The 17,687-nt window shown below is 41.6% G+C and overlaps 1 protein-coding gene across 13 annotated transcripts in view; it reads right to left on the reverse strand.

Annotated features, from left to right (window-relative positions):
• Positions 1-17,687, reverse strand: part of DGKI (diacylglycerol kinase iota) — a 504,889-nt gene that overhangs the window by 265,844 nt on the left and 221,358 nt on the right. For all 13 annotated transcript variants that reach the window (XR_007920530.2, XM_070071340.1, XM_051849034.2 and 10 more), the window contains 3 exons: positions 17,519-17,593; positions 16,321-16,377; positions 5,553-5,618 (listed from right to left, as the gene is read on the reverse strand). Coding sequence is in view for 11 of the 13 variants with exons in the window: in XM_070071340.1 (XP_069927441.1) it covers positions 5,553-5,618; positions 16,321-16,377; positions 17,519-17,593 (198 nt within the window). In the remaining 2 variants the exon portion in view is untranslated. The remainder of the gene's footprint in view (positions 1-5,552; positions 5,619-16,320; positions 16,378-17,518; positions 17,594-17,687) is intronic.

The raw sequence follows: 17,687 nt of genomic DNA on the forward strand, positions 1-17,687 counted from the left end.
CTGAGGTGTGGGTCTCTGCTCCACAGGTGGGTGACAACAGTTCACAAGCACCAGCAGCCTTAACGGCAGCAACCCGAAAGAGACGCAAAAGTAGGGATCCTTATGAAGAATAAGAAAAGGGTCCCGGGGTGACCAAAGAGCTGTATTAGCTATAACTTCCAGGACATTGTCTGGGGGAGGGTGACAGCAGGAAGATGGCTCTGCAGGTGAGAACTGAGGGCCTCCATAACCACAGGAACCGCAGTAAGGAGGCCTTCGCCCCTGGCTACTTTCCTTAAAAAAAAACACACATTATGGAGGTATAACTGATGAATATAAAGCCATGTATATTCAATGTATATAACTTGATGAGAGATAACTATATAGTCATGAAGCAATACAAGAATCTATGCCAAAAACAACTCTATCACCTACAAAATTTCCTCCCATCACCTTTTTTAGTAATAGGAACCCTTAATGTGAGATTTACTCTCATCAAATTTTTAAGTATACAACACAGTACTGTCAACTATAGGCCATTGTACAGTAGATCCCTAGGACTTACCCATCATATATTACTGAAACTTTGTACACTTTGACTAATACCTCCCTGTTACCACTTCCTAGAGAGGACGTTAGGTTAGGTTAAGTGAAATAAGCCAAACACAAAAGCACAAATGCCAAGTAACACCACTCCCATGAGGAATCTAACACAATCAAGCACTTAGGAGCAGAGCGTAGATGGTGTGCACTGGTCCCCATTCTTAATATTCAGCCAGGGACAGAAAGAAAAGCCAGGATTGCAGCAGTTCTGTTGGCGGATTCTCCAGGAAGAGGTTTGGATTCCCTGCCCTTGTTTTATCTACTCTGTGCCTCCTTAATGATCCTCCTGAGGCAAATGGCCAAAGCTGGACAAATACATGGGCACCTAGCAAATGCACGGACCATCATCCTTGAACATCCATTTTTGTGCCTAGTCTTGAAGGATATCTTGAAAACTGACTCTCAAGGATACATATTTTCAGATCATCAAAGAACTGTGTTTTGAGCTGAGAAGAGAACATTCCCCAAAGACCCCAGTCAGTGTCGTCTATTATTTTACACTCTGTCATCCCTTTCACTTTCCACATTATATCACAACTGCACCCAAATGGAATCACTTTAATCATCTCTATATTTTTGAATTACAAAAATATTAAGTATACTTCCTTCAGCTGTGCATATTTTTTTTTATTTTTATGTTTTTGACAGGCAGAGTGGATAGTGAGAGAGAGAGACAGAGAGAAAGGTCTTCCTTTGCCATTGGTTCACCCTCCAATGGCCGCCGCGGCCAGCGCGCTGCGGCCGGCGCACCGCGCTGATCCGATGGCAGGAGCCAGGTGCTTTTCCTGGTCTCCCATGGGGTGCAGGGCCCAAGGACCTGGGCCATCCTCCACTGCACTCCCTGGCCACAGCAGAGAGCTGGCCTGGAAGAGGGGCAACCGGGACAGAATCCGGCGCCCCAACCGGGACTAGAACCCGGTGTGTCGGCGCCGCTAGGCGGAGGATTAGCCTAGTGAGCCGCGGCGCCAGCTCAGCTGTGCATATTTTACATATTGCATCCTAAGTTCATCTTCAATTAGTTTTTAACAATATTCATTATAATATAGTTATTTTGATATTTAATAAATGCTTCATACTGTTTAATTTACTTAAACTAATTAAATATTTAAAGGCATAGGAATTATGGACAAGTAATTCATAATGATGCGGTAAGTTTGGTTAGGGAAATGAAGATTCCTTAAAATGCAGGGAAAATTTAACTGTATTAATGTACTAACAGCCACTTTCCAGATCTGATACTTGAAATACTTTAAGAATTAAAGTTAGCTTTCGATAACTTTTACACGTTTCTAAATAAAGGAAAAAGATAAGGTTTCGTGTTTTGATTTACAAACATATTCCCACAATTACTATACTACTGAAAGTGGGTGCTTGGTTCTCTCTCTCAAAAAAAGGGGGAGGTCAAATTAGCTATAATCAATATTTTATTTTTCTTTATGTACTGATTTTTTAAGTACTATGGAAAACTCAGTTTTTAATGAATTTTGATTGAATGAATGCAATGTGTAGATCTGAGGATGACCAGCCAGAGGCATGTTTGCAGAATAAGCACACACTCTGCCTTTAATCATTGATTAAATACAGGCTTGCATTAAACAATATGTGCCAGATTAATCCCATCTGCTTCTCCAACTTTCTCCACCCTGCGTCCTATTGTACAAGACTGACTTACGGGTTGCCTCAACAGAGTTCCTGGAGCTCTGGTGGCCACTGGGATTGGCTACCAGAGAATGAAGGTAAATGAAGTTGGGTTATTTATTTCCCCAGGGTAAGGCACCTCAGCCTGGCCGAGTCTTGACCATGGATCACCACTCCTGTGAAGGGGTCTACTCCATCTCCTGCCTCCTCAGACTTGGCTTGACTGTGGCTCCCCGCCATTCCTGGTCTGTGTTCTCCATTATCCCTTGTGGTTCCCCTGCACTTTGCTCATACATTTAAACATTCTCTTTATTAAAATCTCATCAGACTACATAATTTGAGTATGAGTGTTTCATCTCTTTTCTATCTTGGCCCTTACTGCTACATAGTATAGGACCATGAATTAGAACTATGTAAACTACATAATGGTCATGACTTTGGTAACATGAGGAATTCATCTAATGTTAAATGAACTGAATTGGACCATGGATTCTCTCATCTGATATCCATTAAATGCCACACACCCTCAGCCAAACACGTATTCAATGCTCAAGAGAAAATCACTCTAAATATGTATTTTATTACTGAATTTAAAAGGTAGAAATTGAAACCACAAACACTCTAACCACAAACCTTCTCCAGTAATCCCTAAAGCTTGCAAACCACCAGTTGAAAAAGAAGCAAAGCAGTTATTTCTCCCAATGAGTAAATTATGGAAAAAAAATGTGTGTGCAGGGGAGATGTGTGAGGGTAGGGTAGGATTTAGAAGTCTATGGATATGTAAGAATGTGCAACTCTACTGATAAAAAATTATGTATAGTACCAAAGTTTGAAGTGAATTTTTCAATCACCAAACCTGCAATCGTAAATACACCATTAACTTTCCTCTAATCAAGAGTAGAAGCTGGGATATAAGGAAGGGTTATTTCTTATTCAAGAAAAAGATATAGATTCAAGACCATCCCAAGCCATAGTTCCTTGAGTCTTCAAGAATTCACGAGCAACTGGATTATAAACACAAGAGATGAATATAATAGTAACATATCATGGGAGGGTCATGTGACAAACTGGGATTGCTGATTTCCCCCACTGATAACAGTAATGTGCAGCAAGCAGTGAGCACTCCAGAGAACTGCCCAGCAACCCTGGGCGGGGAAGGAGACATGGCCACCGCAGCGCAGGACACAGGGATTCCAGTGCTTCCTTTTCAGTTGACCATGCCCACATAAGAAGAAGCTGGAAAAAGGAGCACAATATGACTATGGGGAATACTTGTCATAAAATAAATGTATTGATTTTCTTTTAATAAAATTCCTCCAACTCCATTATGGTTTGAATTATTAAGGTAGTGCCAGCTCTAAGGCTATCCAGTGAAGATATTTTTCCAGAGTAAAATCTGTTCACCTGGGCCGGCGCCGCGGCTCACTAGGCTAATCCTCCGCCTAGCGGCGCCGGCACACCGGGTTCTAGTCCCGGTCGGGGCACCGGATTCTGTCCCGGTTGCCCCTCTTCCAGGCCAGCCCTCTGCTGTGGTCAGGGAGTGCAGTGGAGGATGGCCCAGGTGCTTGGGCCCTGCACCCCATGGGAGACCAGGAAAAGCACCTGGCTCCTGGCTCCTGCCATCGGATCAGCGCGGTGCGCCGGCCGCAGCGCGCCGACCGCGGCGGCCATTGGAGGGTGAACCAACGGCAAAGGAAGACCTTTCTCTCTGTCTCTCTCTCTCACTGTCCACTCTGCCTGTCAAAAAAAAAAAAAAAAAAAAAAAATCTGTTCACCTGGATTTGTCCAAAAATTCACAACTCACATTTATGATCCCCAAATTAGTTATGGCAGACTATCTATTCTCTCTTAAAACAGAAAACACGCACACATACACTTTGGCAGGTTACAGATCATCTGCAATCCATGAAGTAAGAAAACCTACAAACAAACAAACCTACAAACAAAGTTGTAGAAAAACCTACAAACAAAGTTGCTGCAAAGGGACCCACGAACAATGGCCATGGAAGAATAGAGATCCAGCTTTCTTTGCCCCAGGCATGTAAAATATCTGGTAGGAATCTTTCCACCACCCCCTTTCTTCTCATCTTTCCCTTTTTACCTAACCCTCCTTCTAACCTATTTTATGTACCCTCCGTTCAGGATGAAACTGAAGGAGATGACATGGTTGCAATAAAGGACCATGGCCCTGATGATAAGCAAGGTGACCTTCCAGACAAGAACTTGGTACCTGCAATGGCTACAACATGACATTTTCTTCCCAGGCACTGGACAGCACAGCAAAATCAATAAAATGTTTTTCTAAGCCTCCTGTATGCCTCACACAACACTACTTCATGCAGCCAATATTTCCTTACATCCCTTTATGATCAAAAATGCCATACTGGTCAGCTCATCCCAGTGTTTGACTCAAAGGGGCCACATGAATAAATAAAAAGATTAATAATGAATTGGGGAGAAATATAATGTACCAAATAACCGTGTTCTTTTCCAAATGAATATGTCCCCTTACTGATTCCAACCAGCATACTGTTGTTATTTTAAAAAATCTTTATAATATGATTCACCAGCAGTTGAAACTTCCCAGATGATCCGGGCATCCCTGAAGCAGATCTTTGTACATTAGAAAAAGCCATCATGCAAATCTACTGGGAAACTAACACATGGAAGTTCTGGGGTTCAATATCACACAGTCATAACATCCCTCCCTGGACCCCGACCTCGTTTTCAAGTAGCACTACATCCTGAATGGCCTGTAACTAGTCATACTAAGAAAGAGTAGACATAAATGACCACCAATCAAGAGGTTGTCTCTTCCCGAGAACTGGATAGTATCCTGACAGAGCAACACATTTCTAGCTTTGGCCCAGGTATCCTCAACAGCTGTATTCAACCATGCTTTCATATATACACACACACACACACACACACACACACACATATAGAGAGAGAGAAAAGTAGTATTGCTCAACAACCCATTGATTTGTTATTATTGATCAGTGAAGTATGATTGGCCAGTAGCCCCCATGAGAAAGTTTTAAAAGACACAGGAAAAGTTTTATTTGCAAAAATCAATAACCACTGAAATTCACTATAAGAATGCATCCATCTCTCTTAAAAAGTGCCAATTCCTTTCATTAAGACCACTGCCTCTTACAGTGAATTCTGGAACAATTGAAACACCTTTTAAGGAAAAGACCAGAGAAATCAGGACTTTCATGCAGGGACCGATGCACTAAACAGCAGGCTTGGAAACAGGACTCATCTACTTTGGGTGTTGCCAAGGCCCAAGGAGCCCTCTGTGAAGGCCATGGGGTGACTGGGCTCCTTACCTTACCACACTGCTTACATTTTCCTTCCTGCCGACGCCTGTGCACCCAGTGATGACGCACAAAATTCTGCGGAAAAAATAAAGTTAAATGCGTATGTCATCATTTGCAAACCTCAGTATTCATTTTCTAATGTAGGACTTTACATTTACATAAACCATAACTAAGCCCATCTAGTTAATGGTAAGCATGAATTCACTTGGAAAAATGAAGTTCATTCCCTTTCTCAAGTGATTGTTCATGTCTGTAGAATGCATTTTTCATGCTTTCCCTCCTTGTCTTCTAGTGGCAAGTGGCCAGCCTAGACTGCTATTACCCTACTTTCTTCCTGGTAAAACAGTGTACAGATGTGTAAACCTGCTAGAGGACACTAGGCTAAGATGGGACTGGTTCAGGTAAAAGAAATATCCAAAGAAAAGTGAAAAGTTATAGGAGAGAAGCTGGAACAGCTATATTCAACTCCATTTAGCAAACATGTATTTATTGCCTTATCCTCATATATGGCAGAAAGGGACTATATAAAACATTCTATCTAAAACTTAAAAGAAACCAAATTCCCAGAAAGAAAGAAATTCCTTGATGCTAAGAATTTTTCACCAAAGTGAAGGAAGAAAAAATTGAACTGAAGAGAAGTCAAAGACAAGAGCTGTGGGCATAGAGGTGATGTCTTTGCAATGATACTGTGTTTCAGCTGTCCTTGGGAATCTTGACCTAGATTAGTTCTCAAGCTCTATTATCTTGGACTGCAGGAAACACAGAATGTCATTTTCTTCCCAAGCAGATGACCACTTCCGGTCACAGAGTCAAGAAGTGCCTATCAGTACAAGCGCTTGGGATACATTCCAAGAGAGAACTTTATCTTTACTACTAACCATGCTAGTAAACCTAATAACATAAAACTCATCTCTCTTAGACCAGTATGCCTAAGATACTTCCTGATTTTTTTTTTTTTTTGCTTTTTCTGAAGATACACACATTAACTAATATTAACACATCTATTGTTGGATCATAGTTCACATTTTCCCTTTAAAAAGCCCTTTTAATATATAGTCAATCATCCAATAAATACCTTTTTTTCCCCACAGGCAGAGTGGACAGTGAGAGAGAGAGACAGAGAGAAAGGTCTTCCTTTTCCGTTGGTTCACCCCACAATGACCGCTGAGGCCGGCGTGCTGCGCTGATCCGATGGCAGGAGCCAGGTACTTCTGGTCTCCCATGCGGGTGCAGGACCCAAGCACCTGGGCCATCCTCCACTGCACTCCCTGGCCATAGCAGAGAGCTGGCCTGGAAGAGGGGCAACCGGGACAGAATCCGGCGCCCCAACCGGGACTAGAACCCGGTGTGCCGGCGCAGCTGGCGGAGGATTAGCCTAGTGAGCCGCGGCGCTGGCCCCAATAAATATCTACTAAATGGCTAATACAGACTAGTTACTGCTCAAAAGTACAGACATAAAAAATAATTAGTGTCAAATGAAAAAAATGTTACATCAAGGCATAAAATTCAGAATGACGAGAATACCTCTACCAAGCATTAGCATTATCAGTACCAAAATGCTACTTCTATTTCCATTAATAATGTCAAATCAATCTAAACTGAAACTAAAAAAAGCCTTTAGAAGAATATTGGTCTTTTAACTATAATAATCTATAAAAAAGCCTAATGGTCCTGCATATTAGTCTAATTTCTGTCTTGCTTTTCCCACTGCCACAATTTAGTAAAACAAAGACACAATTTCATATTCAGTAGGAATGTACCAGTGAAGTCTTGAGAACTGTTAAAATATTGAAATATTTCTATTTGGTTGTTAAATTGCAATTGAGTACCCATACCATCTCTCTAGCTCTTCCCCTCCTGCCATAGTTCCCCCCACCACACCACCACAACCCTGCCACAATGGAGACCATTTCTACCTGGTCATTATTAAGCAATCAGAATGTTAGCTTCTGGCATAACAGCTCACAAGTATCCTGCTCCAATGAGCTCTATATTAAATCAAGGGGCTGGCCCTGTGGCATAGTGGGTAAAGCCTCCACCTGCAGTGCCAGCATCCCATATGGGCGTCAGTTCAAGTCCTGGCTGCTCCACTCCTGATCCAGCTCTCTGCCACGGCCTGGGAAAGCAGGAGAAGATGGTCGAAGTCCTTGGAATCCTGCACCCACGTGAGAGACCTGGAAGAAGCACCAGTCTCCTGGCTTCAGATCGGCGCAGCTCCAGCTTTTACAGCCTTTTAGAGAGTGAATCAGCAGGTGAAAAGACCTCTCTCTCTCTCCACCTCTGCCTCTCTGTAACTCTGCCTTTCAAATAAATAAATAAATCTTAAAAGGAAAAAAAAAAGCAATGCTTTAAAGATTTATTTAAAAAAAAAAATCAAGTTCCCTGGGCAATGTCATCGGTTTCCACCCCAGGAACCTCGGAAGACTGGGATCCCATGTACCCAGGTGGCAAGACAGGAACTTCAGCCTAACAGCCAGTTAAGACTGTCTGTAAGGCCGGCGCCGTGGCTCACTAGGCTAATCCTCAGCCTTGTGGCACCGGCACACCGGGTTCTAGTCCCGGTCGGGGCACCAGATTCTGTCCCAGTTGCCCCTCTTCCAGGCCAGCTCTCTGCTGTGGCCAGGGAGTGCAGTGGAGGATGGCCCAAGTGCTTGGGCCCTGCACCCGCATGGGAGACCAGGAGAAGTACCTGGCTCCTGCCTTCAGATCAGCGCGGTGCGCCGGCCACACCGCACCGGCCACGGTGGCCATTGGAGAGTGAACCAACAGCAAAGGAAGACCTTTCTCTCTGTCTCTCTCTCTCACTGTCCACTCTGCCTGTCAAAAAAAAAAAAAGATTGTCTGTAACTCTGTCAAATAAATAAAATAAATTTAAAAAAAGAATACTATAGGGAAGACTGGTGCCAAGTGCAGCACAGTTGTCCCTCTGTATCTGTGGGGAATTCAACCCCTCATGGATGCCAAAATCTGTAGTTACTAAGCCCTTCCCATTTGTATAAAATGGCATATTTGCATATAACCTATGAATGCTCCCTCATATACTTTTTTTGAGATTTATTTACTTATTTGAAAGGCAGAGTTACAGAGAGGCAGAGGCAGAGAGAGAGAGATCTTCCATCCACTGGTTCACTCCCCAAATGGCTACAATGGCTGGAGTTGTGCCGATCCAAAGCCAGGAGCCAGGAGCTTCCTCCGGGGCCTGATGATTTGGGCCATCTTCTACTGCTTTCCCAGGCCACGGTAGGGAACTGAATCAGAAGTGGAGCAGCAGGGACTCAAACCATCATCCATATGGAATACCAGAACTGCAGGCAGCGGCTTTACCTATTAAACCACAGGACCTGCTCCCCCCTCCCATATACTTTAAGTAGTTTTGATTACTTATTCCTAACACAATGTAAATGACACACAGATATCTTCTCTACTATATTGCTTATGGGATGACACCAGGAAAAATGCATATGTTCATTATGCACACAATCATATTTTCAAATACTTTCCATCAGTATTTGGTTGAATTCACAGAAAAAGAAAGCCAACTGTCTATCTCAGTTCATGTTATTGTGGGGCATGTTATCACAGGCTCAATGGAATTATCATTACCATCTTCATTTTACAGATGAAGATACTAATACATACAAAGGTCACTCAGAGTGTACAAATCAAAGCCAGGATTCAAACAGACAAGTTGGCAGCAGAATCTATGCTCTTGCCGCTATGCCTCTCCTCTGATCTGAAAGCTACTTCAATAGGAGACACCAATAAATGATTTCAATGACAGTTGCTACTGGAAACATTGAATATATAAAAATGTCAGTATTTTAGGGACAGCAAAATTTAATGTAATTGTTGTTTAACAAAACTTGAGGAAGAATGAACAATATCACTGATTTTAAGAGAAATTTATACTTATTGGGATTATCAATCTTCTAATGACTACCAATTTAAGGAGAAAAATGTTAAAAATTGGATGCAATTATCTATGTGAAATCATGGCTAACTCAAGGAATAATTTAGTGACAGCTCTACTACAAAGATTAAACTGACACTTTCCACAAATCAACAGTTATTTACAAATTAGATGACTGACAATGATTTGTACTACAACATACATCATTTAAAGGGAAGATTTATAATGCCATGTCATTTAGTCAATTGAGGAAGTAAAAGAGAATATTTTAAAATTTTTTACTTAAATATTAATATATATGAGCCTATCTGTTGTTAAACATGTTTAATATCATCCTTCCTAGGAAATAAGTAGCCAACTATGATACAGGTGGATAGGGAAGCTTACACAGAATGACTATCATAGAAGAAACTGAGTAACTATTTCTAATCTAAAGCTCTATGATTTGAGATGTCAAGAATTCTTCTACTGAGAGTTCTTGGGTCTCCTATAAATTTATTTTTGAACATAGTTTAGACAAAGTAAACATTAATGTGTGTGTGGAATGGCATGGAATTTCCAGGCAAATTTCTTTGACAAATAATGAAATTGCCGTGGGGAGAACAGATCAGTTGTCGTCAACCACATGCAGAAAGAGTGGATTGTAGAACTGCTGTCACTTTCCAGTCCTCATTTCCCGTAGGTTTTAATTTTTCACACCATTTTCTTTTGAACACTGTTCCTATCTCCTAAACTGTTGGAATAAAGTTAGATTTTTCACACTATTTTCTTTTGATTGCTATTCATATCTCCCAGATCACTGGACTGACATTGGACTCAAGATCCTTACAATACAAATGTGAGTGTTGATAACAGCCCTGCCTTAACACTGCTGCTAAGACAGCAAAGCAAGGCTTCTGACACCATAACGTCGTTTTATTACTCATCAATAATTTGTGAATTATTCACATAGTATTCAAGTACTGGGTAAGAAAAGGGCTATTACTTATGGGTGTGAAAACACTGGTGATACATTATTTCAGGGCTTATTTTCAATACTGTTAGCAGCAATACATAACACGATTGCTCAGTTATTTTCAAATGGCCAATTCAACTCAAAGCATTATTCATAAAACACTTGAAAGGTTCATAGAAATCCTAACCCAGTCCTCATAGCATATGACTAAGAAAAATTAGGTCCAAAAATATTCAACTTGGAGGAGTCCAACAAATATCTATTAAAACCTGCCATTATGATGACAGACAGTGACCAACAGTCCCCACTCTAGAGACCCTTCTTACAAACTGGAGAATTAGAGATAGAATTTGAACCCAGGTCAAACTAATTCTCAAATAAATGTTGTTTTATTTACATCAAGTAAACTACCTGAAGTCTTTTAAATGAGGATCTCAGATGGGTCACAGTCAGCCATAAATATCATGTTCCAGATGTCCTCTTAGATAAAAGATTCTGAAACATTTTGAGACAAATGGGCCCCTTTATTAGATATATTCAGCCAGCAGATATTGATCAATCACATACCCTGGGTCCTGGCACAAGGAGTTTGGGACAAATTCCATGAGTGCCATCCCAAAGCTTACACCAAAGGAAGGAGACATTGCAAGACATTTGCAAGACAAGCAAACAGTTAAATGCATGAATAAGTAGGGTATGCAAAGCTCTCTGAAGGGGCAGAACAAGTTCTACCTATTTGAAGCTGTCTTTGAGACCTCTGCAAAGGATTGATTTTTGTTGTCCCTCTAATCCATATGTTGGAATCCTAACCCTGCAATGTGATGGCATATGGGAATAGGGCCATTGGCAGGTAGGTAGTTTATGAAGGTGGAGCCCTTATAAATGGAATTAAGGCCCTTATAAAATGGATCCCAGAGATCTCTCTTGCTCTTTTCCATCCATATGAGGACATAAGGAAAAGCAGTAGTTTGAAGCCTAGGAGAGGGTTCTCACCAGAACTGGCCAACATTGACACACTGATCTCAGACTGCTAGCCTCAAGAACTGTTAGAAATCAATTCTACTGGTAATACAGGCACCCAGCCTATAATATTTTAGACAGTCTCTGAGGGGATATTTTAGCTGAGACATAACTATAAGAAATAGTCATGCAGAGACCAACACTGTGGCATAGTAGGCTAAGCCTGCAGTGTCGTCATCCTAAATGGGTACCGATTCATGTACTGGCTGCTCCACTTCCAATCCATCTCCCTGCCAATAGCCTGGGAAAGTAGTGGAAGATGACCCAGGTGCTTGGGCCCCTGCAACTGTGTCAGAGAGCCAGAAGCTCCTGGGTCCTGGCCTCGGATTGGCTCAGCGCCAACCGTTGTGGCCATTTGGGGAGTGAACCAGCAGATGGAAGATCTCCTCTCTCTGTCTCTCCCTCTCTCTGTCTATAACTCTACCTCTCAAATAAATAAATTAAACCTTAAAAAAGAAATAGTAAGGGGCTGGCACTGTGGCACAATGGGTTAACTCCCTGGCCTGAAGCACCAGCATCCTATTTAGGCACTGGTTCTAGTCCCAGCTGCTCTACTTCCAATCCAGCTCTCTGCTATGATCTGGGAAAGCAGTAGAAGATGGCCCAAGGCTTTGGGCCCCTGCACCCACATGGGAGACCGGGAAGAAGCTCCTGGCTCCTGGCTTCAGATTGGCACAGCTCCGGGCATTGTGGCCAATTGAGGAGTGAACCATCAGATGGAAGACCTATCTCTCTCCCTCTCTCTGCCTCTCCTCTCTCTGTGTAACTCTTTCAAATACATAAATAAATATTTTTAAAAAAAAATGAATAGTAATGCAAAGAGATATTCCAAATAGGAATGAGATATGCCGATATCCAAAGATGATAGCTATCTTGGTGTGTGTCACACAGACGGAAGGAAAGTCCATGATGCAGCTGCACGGGGTTGGAGACATAGGCAGAAGCCAGAACACCTGGGCCTTTTCTTGCCAAGACAAAGGATGCGATTTGGCTCTAATGCTATGGAAACCTTTAAGCAGTTTTAAGCTGAGAAAGGACATAATCTTATTTTCATTTTAAAAGACTACTTTTTAAAATTACAGGTGGATTGAAGGAGAAAAGAATCAGGAAGAAGCTACTGTAGTGGTTAAAGAGATCACAATTCCTTCCATGCTGACAACAGAAATGGAGATGGATGGATGGATTTGAAGTATGAGTGTATCTTATGAATAAAACTGTTGGGAGTGGCAAATACATCACATGCATTAGATGTAGAAAGCACATGAGAAGGAATCAATATGACCCACCAGTTTTCTTTATTGAAGAGCTAGATGAACAGCCATCTCATTTTATGAGGTGTAAAAAAATTGTAAAAATACTTCTTATTTTTGATGATGGAATTAAAGAGTTTGGTTCTTGCTGTTTTATACCCAAGATGACGCGATACCTTCAAAGGGCATGTCAAATGAGACTCCAAGAAGTATAGACTAGAAACGCTAACATTAGGAGTTCTCAGCCCAAATGCAGCATTCAAAACCATGAAATTGGATATGCTCTTCTGATAGGATTAAGCAGAGATAAGAGAACAGGGACAAGTACCAAATTCAGATGGGTGTGCAGAGATCAGGAGGAGTGAACAATGAGAGAGAAGGAAGCACTAACCAAGGAACAAAGAGGGAAGTTAGGACAGAGTGATGCCATGAGCAAAGAGAAAATATACCCCTTATTCCTCAGTTAATGATCATTGCACTGAAACCTACACTGTTTCATATTAATACCTGTATTTCCAAGAAAAAGTAGTGTGTATATACACATAATATCTACCTATGAAGTGAGCATGGTAAAATGTTAAAAATTGTTAAATCATATACCAAATTTTGAAAATTCAAAAAAAAAAGAAGAAAGGAAAGAAATTCCAGAAGAATGGACTATGTGATGCTTTGAACATTCTTGAGAGACTAAGGCAGGAACAGAAAAATATTTCATGAATTTAGCATGAGGGAGATCACTGGCACCATCAAAGAGGCAATTTCAGGAAATAGGGAGAGTAGAAACCAGATCAGAACAGGTTAATATGACTAGAAGATGGCATACTAAAAATAAATTAAACAGATAACACTTTCTGGAAACTTGGCAGTGAACACAAAACAAGAATCAGAGCAGCAGTGAAGACACAGTTGGTGGTGAAGATGGAAGCTATTAGAGCACGTTTATGCTGAAGTTAATTGTGTGTGGGTTGGGGCAGCTGAAAATGGAGAAAAGGAAGGAATATCAAGTGTTTGCAAAAGAAGATAAGGGACAGTGTCCCAAACTCTTAGTGGTGGGGCAGAGAGGGATCTGGCTTCAGAGAAGAGAAAGGTCATAGCTAATGATCACCAAAAATACCTACAATAGAAGAATAGCACATAATAGTGACTATTATCTATCTACCTACCTACCTACTATCTATTTACCTATCTATTGTCTGTCTGTCCATCCATCCATCCATCGAGAGAGAGACAGAGAGAGGGAACAAGCTGAAGGGAGACACTGATCCCTTGCATGTAAATTCATAAACTCCATCTTAAGGACACTATCACTTCTGTTTTCCTAAACAAGAAACCACTAAGTTATCAGCTGACCAACGCTATGGTGCACTATGAGTTGACACTGAGAGCACCCACAACCCCACCTTATTTCTCACATTTTCCTCACCCCATGTGTGACCAACAGCCTCCCAATTGTTACCATATTGGACAAACCCAGTGGGAGATAAAATTAATGGCAGCAATTTCTGTTCTTCTCTCTACAACTTCCATCCACAACCTATTCTCTTTCCATATTTTCTCCCAATCCTATTGTATTAGGAACAATGAGATCATTTTTGTGTCTTTTTATCATTAATTATCTACAAAATGTTTGTGATCCTCTCCATAATTAGACATCTTCAATTCCTATTTTACATATGCATCTATATCCCCATAGCTTTGTTACTACTATATATGTATGCTGACAACTCACAAATATCTTACCTCCAGCCTGTCTTCCTCAAAAGCTCAAAACTCATAACCCCACTCAGCTTACTACTGGGTTTCTGTAATAGGGGCAACAAGAACACCTCACAACTGATAGTTCTACAACTAGATTCGACACATCCCCAACATCATCCTCAAGCCAATTCATTTTCACATGGTGATCAGGTTTCCAGAGCACAGGCCTGTTTTACACTGGGCTCCTCCATCTTTGTGCTCACAATGCAATAAACTCTGTTCTCTTCAAACTCCTATGTAACAACAATACTACTTAGTTCAGCACCATTATGTGCAGCCTACATTACTAGCAGAAACTCTTAAATTGTCTTCATGCCTTCAATAGCATTACTCCTGAATTACACTCCACACTGCAGCAAGAGTAATAGGTTCTGCAGTGGAGGATGGCCCAAGTGCTTGGGCCCTGCACCCCATGGGAGACCAGGAGAAGCACCTGGCTCCTGCCTTCAGATCAGCGCGGTGCGCTGGCTGCAGCACGCCGGCCGCAGCGGCCATTGGAGGGTGAACCAACGGCAAAGGAAGACCTTTCTCTCTGTCTCTCTCTCTCACTGTCCGCTCTGCCTGTCAAAAAAAAAAAAAAAAAAAATGTAATGCCTCCCTCCCAACTCCCCTGATGATAAAACTTCCATGGTGTATCTCTTGTGTTTCTCATTCTGTTTTTCTCCCTCCCTCCCTCCCTCTCTCTCTCCCTTCTCCCTGCCCCCATTAGTATTCATGTGCTGCCCCTCCTTCTGTCTTGAAGGCTCTTCCTCACCTCCTACTCACACCTGCCTCTGCAAGGTCTCAGTGCGACAGCTCCCTGCTCCAGGAAGCCCTTTCTCTGACTCCTTTCCTCCCTGTCGTATTACTACATAGGGCAGATGTGAGGAATACACCAGCAGGAAAGGTTTCCAAGGGATAGATGCATAAGTGGAACAGAAAGTTATTTCAATGGGAATGTAAATAAGTGGAGTAGCATGTTTACCAAAAATTATATTCACTTGACTTTCTCTGAAGGAAAGTGCCATACTAACATTTGGCTGGCAACCCTGAACAGCTCATCAGGAAAACTACTTTCTAAGGAGGACAGGTTCTGAGAACATGGGCTGTTGTTTTGAGACTGGGGAGTGCAAAAGTGGACCTGGAGCTAGACCACCCAGTATAATACAGGAGGGCTAAGAACCTTCCCTGCTTCCTCTAACTCCTCCCACACTGTGCTTGTCTCCCTAGCATAAAAGTTGAATAAATGAGCCCTGCAAAGTCTTACATCTCAGCGTCATCTCTCCCATCACATCTGTGTGCACCACTAACACGGCAGCAACTACTCTTCATTCCAGTTTCACATCTACCTGTTTCTCTTCACAGCCACACTGATAGGTCAAGCACACAGTACAAAATTGAACTGTACCTTATGATTTATTCACTTATTTATTTAGCACATGCCAACCCTACGATTCAGAGATGAAGTGCCCAAGAGCCCAACACATCAAAGGCAGAGTTTGGTACCAGACAGTCTGCCTGCAGCATCATGTGAGCAACCAACAACTGCAGCCCCAGAGTAGCCCAGCTCCACTCAACACTGAAAAATGAAACTACAATTGACCAAAGACAACAAGAGACTATTCTCACCCCTTCAATTCTACCACCATCTCTTCCCCCACCTTCTGGTTGCTTCAAGTAAGACCCCAGCTCCCCACACATTTCACAAGAAGAATAAAGTGCATTGCACCCACACTGATGGGATGTGGAGATTTCATTAAACACATTTATTGATGCATTCACAAGAAGCTGACATAGAATGGAAGGAGACAGAATTTATCTTTTTAAATCCCTGGTGAATGGCTATGAATCCAGTGAATCAGTGGGGAATCAAGCTGGCATTATCTAGAGGTCTGAGATACTCACTTCTCTTGGTGACCTTGAGCCTCCTTCCCGAAATGTTGGTTTACATCTAAAATTAATCTGTTATTGGAAAGAAAAGTACATTATATTAGGGATAAGTAGGAGACTAGAATGATTTACCTGAAAAAAAAAACACGGTGACAGAGACTGATAAAACTCAAAAACTAAGAAACTACACATTAGATAATCTACATATACCCCAAGCAATACTTTATCTCCAATCCATGTCCCTTCATTTTCTCTGATGAAAAGAAAATATCTTTGAACAGCAATGCTCTTACACTGCAAATTTGTGAAAGTGAGATAAGAAAGAGTCAGAGGGAAAATCTATGCAGCTGAAACCATTTGGCTGTTTTTGGACTTTCAAATTTGAAAATATAAACTTGAGAAATTTTTAATGTTAGGATGAGTATTCAAAGCACAGGCAAAATTATTCTTTATGAAATGACTAAGCATTGCCTTTTTTAGATGAGGTGGTCTCCTGCTCAGGGCATTTGCATCTTTTTTAGCTACCAGATAAAGTAGAAGGATAGGCATCAAGGAGAGGATGAGTAGTGCAGTTGAGACTGAAACAACTAATAAGAAAGTGTTAGCAGCCATTGCCACAAGATATCAGTTGGCAACAGTTGGTAACATGTAGCGAGACCACATCATTCTGGTGGCAGGCTGAAATATTTCAATGCACTTACACACAGCAGTTCAAGAATATAGATTATGCACACAGAGCCACACATGGAAATGGAGTAAGAAGCATGAAATCACACAGAAGACATCTACCTAACTGGAACCTTCCTTTCACCAAATTACAAATAAAGGAGTCATTGAGAGTACATTCTGGAGGAAAGACACTACCGGGGTGTCATATCCAGTCCCACTCACACATCCCCTGCTGCACAAGCAGATCACTGTCTATGAAGCCCAAGCAGAGATGAAACAGGAAGAAAATCAGGACACATCAGGCTTTTATCATTCCTTTCCCAAGAGTCAACATAAGTAGACAACAAATTATGCTTCAGCAAACAACAAAGCAAATGGCCCCTAAATATTTCCTCTCCATTATTAATCTGTCAATAATACTGGACTTCCAGCTCTTTCAAAGGCCATTGTTTTCAAAAGGTTGGAAAATAAACATTTACATCTGATGTTTGAAAACCAAACACCTGCAATGCAGCAAATGCAGCAGCAGGGGGCGAGCTCTTACCTTTTCTAGCTGCTCAATGCAGGCAGTATGGACCACGATTTTACACACAGCACACTTCCTCCTGAGAGCGGATTTCTATAACATTGAATTCAAAACAGGAGAAAGAAATATTAACAGTCTCTCCAAGAGCTCCCCGGTTTTACAGAGAGTCCACGTAAATGGAGTAAAC

Source organism: Oryctolagus cuniculus, chromosome 3, assembly GCF_964237555.1.
Source record: "Oryctolagus cuniculus chromosome 3, mOryCun1.1, whole genome shotgun sequence".
NCBI classification, from domain to species: domain Eukaryota; kingdom Metazoa; phylum Chordata; class Mammalia; order Lagomorpha; family Leporidae; genus Oryctolagus; species Oryctolagus cuniculus.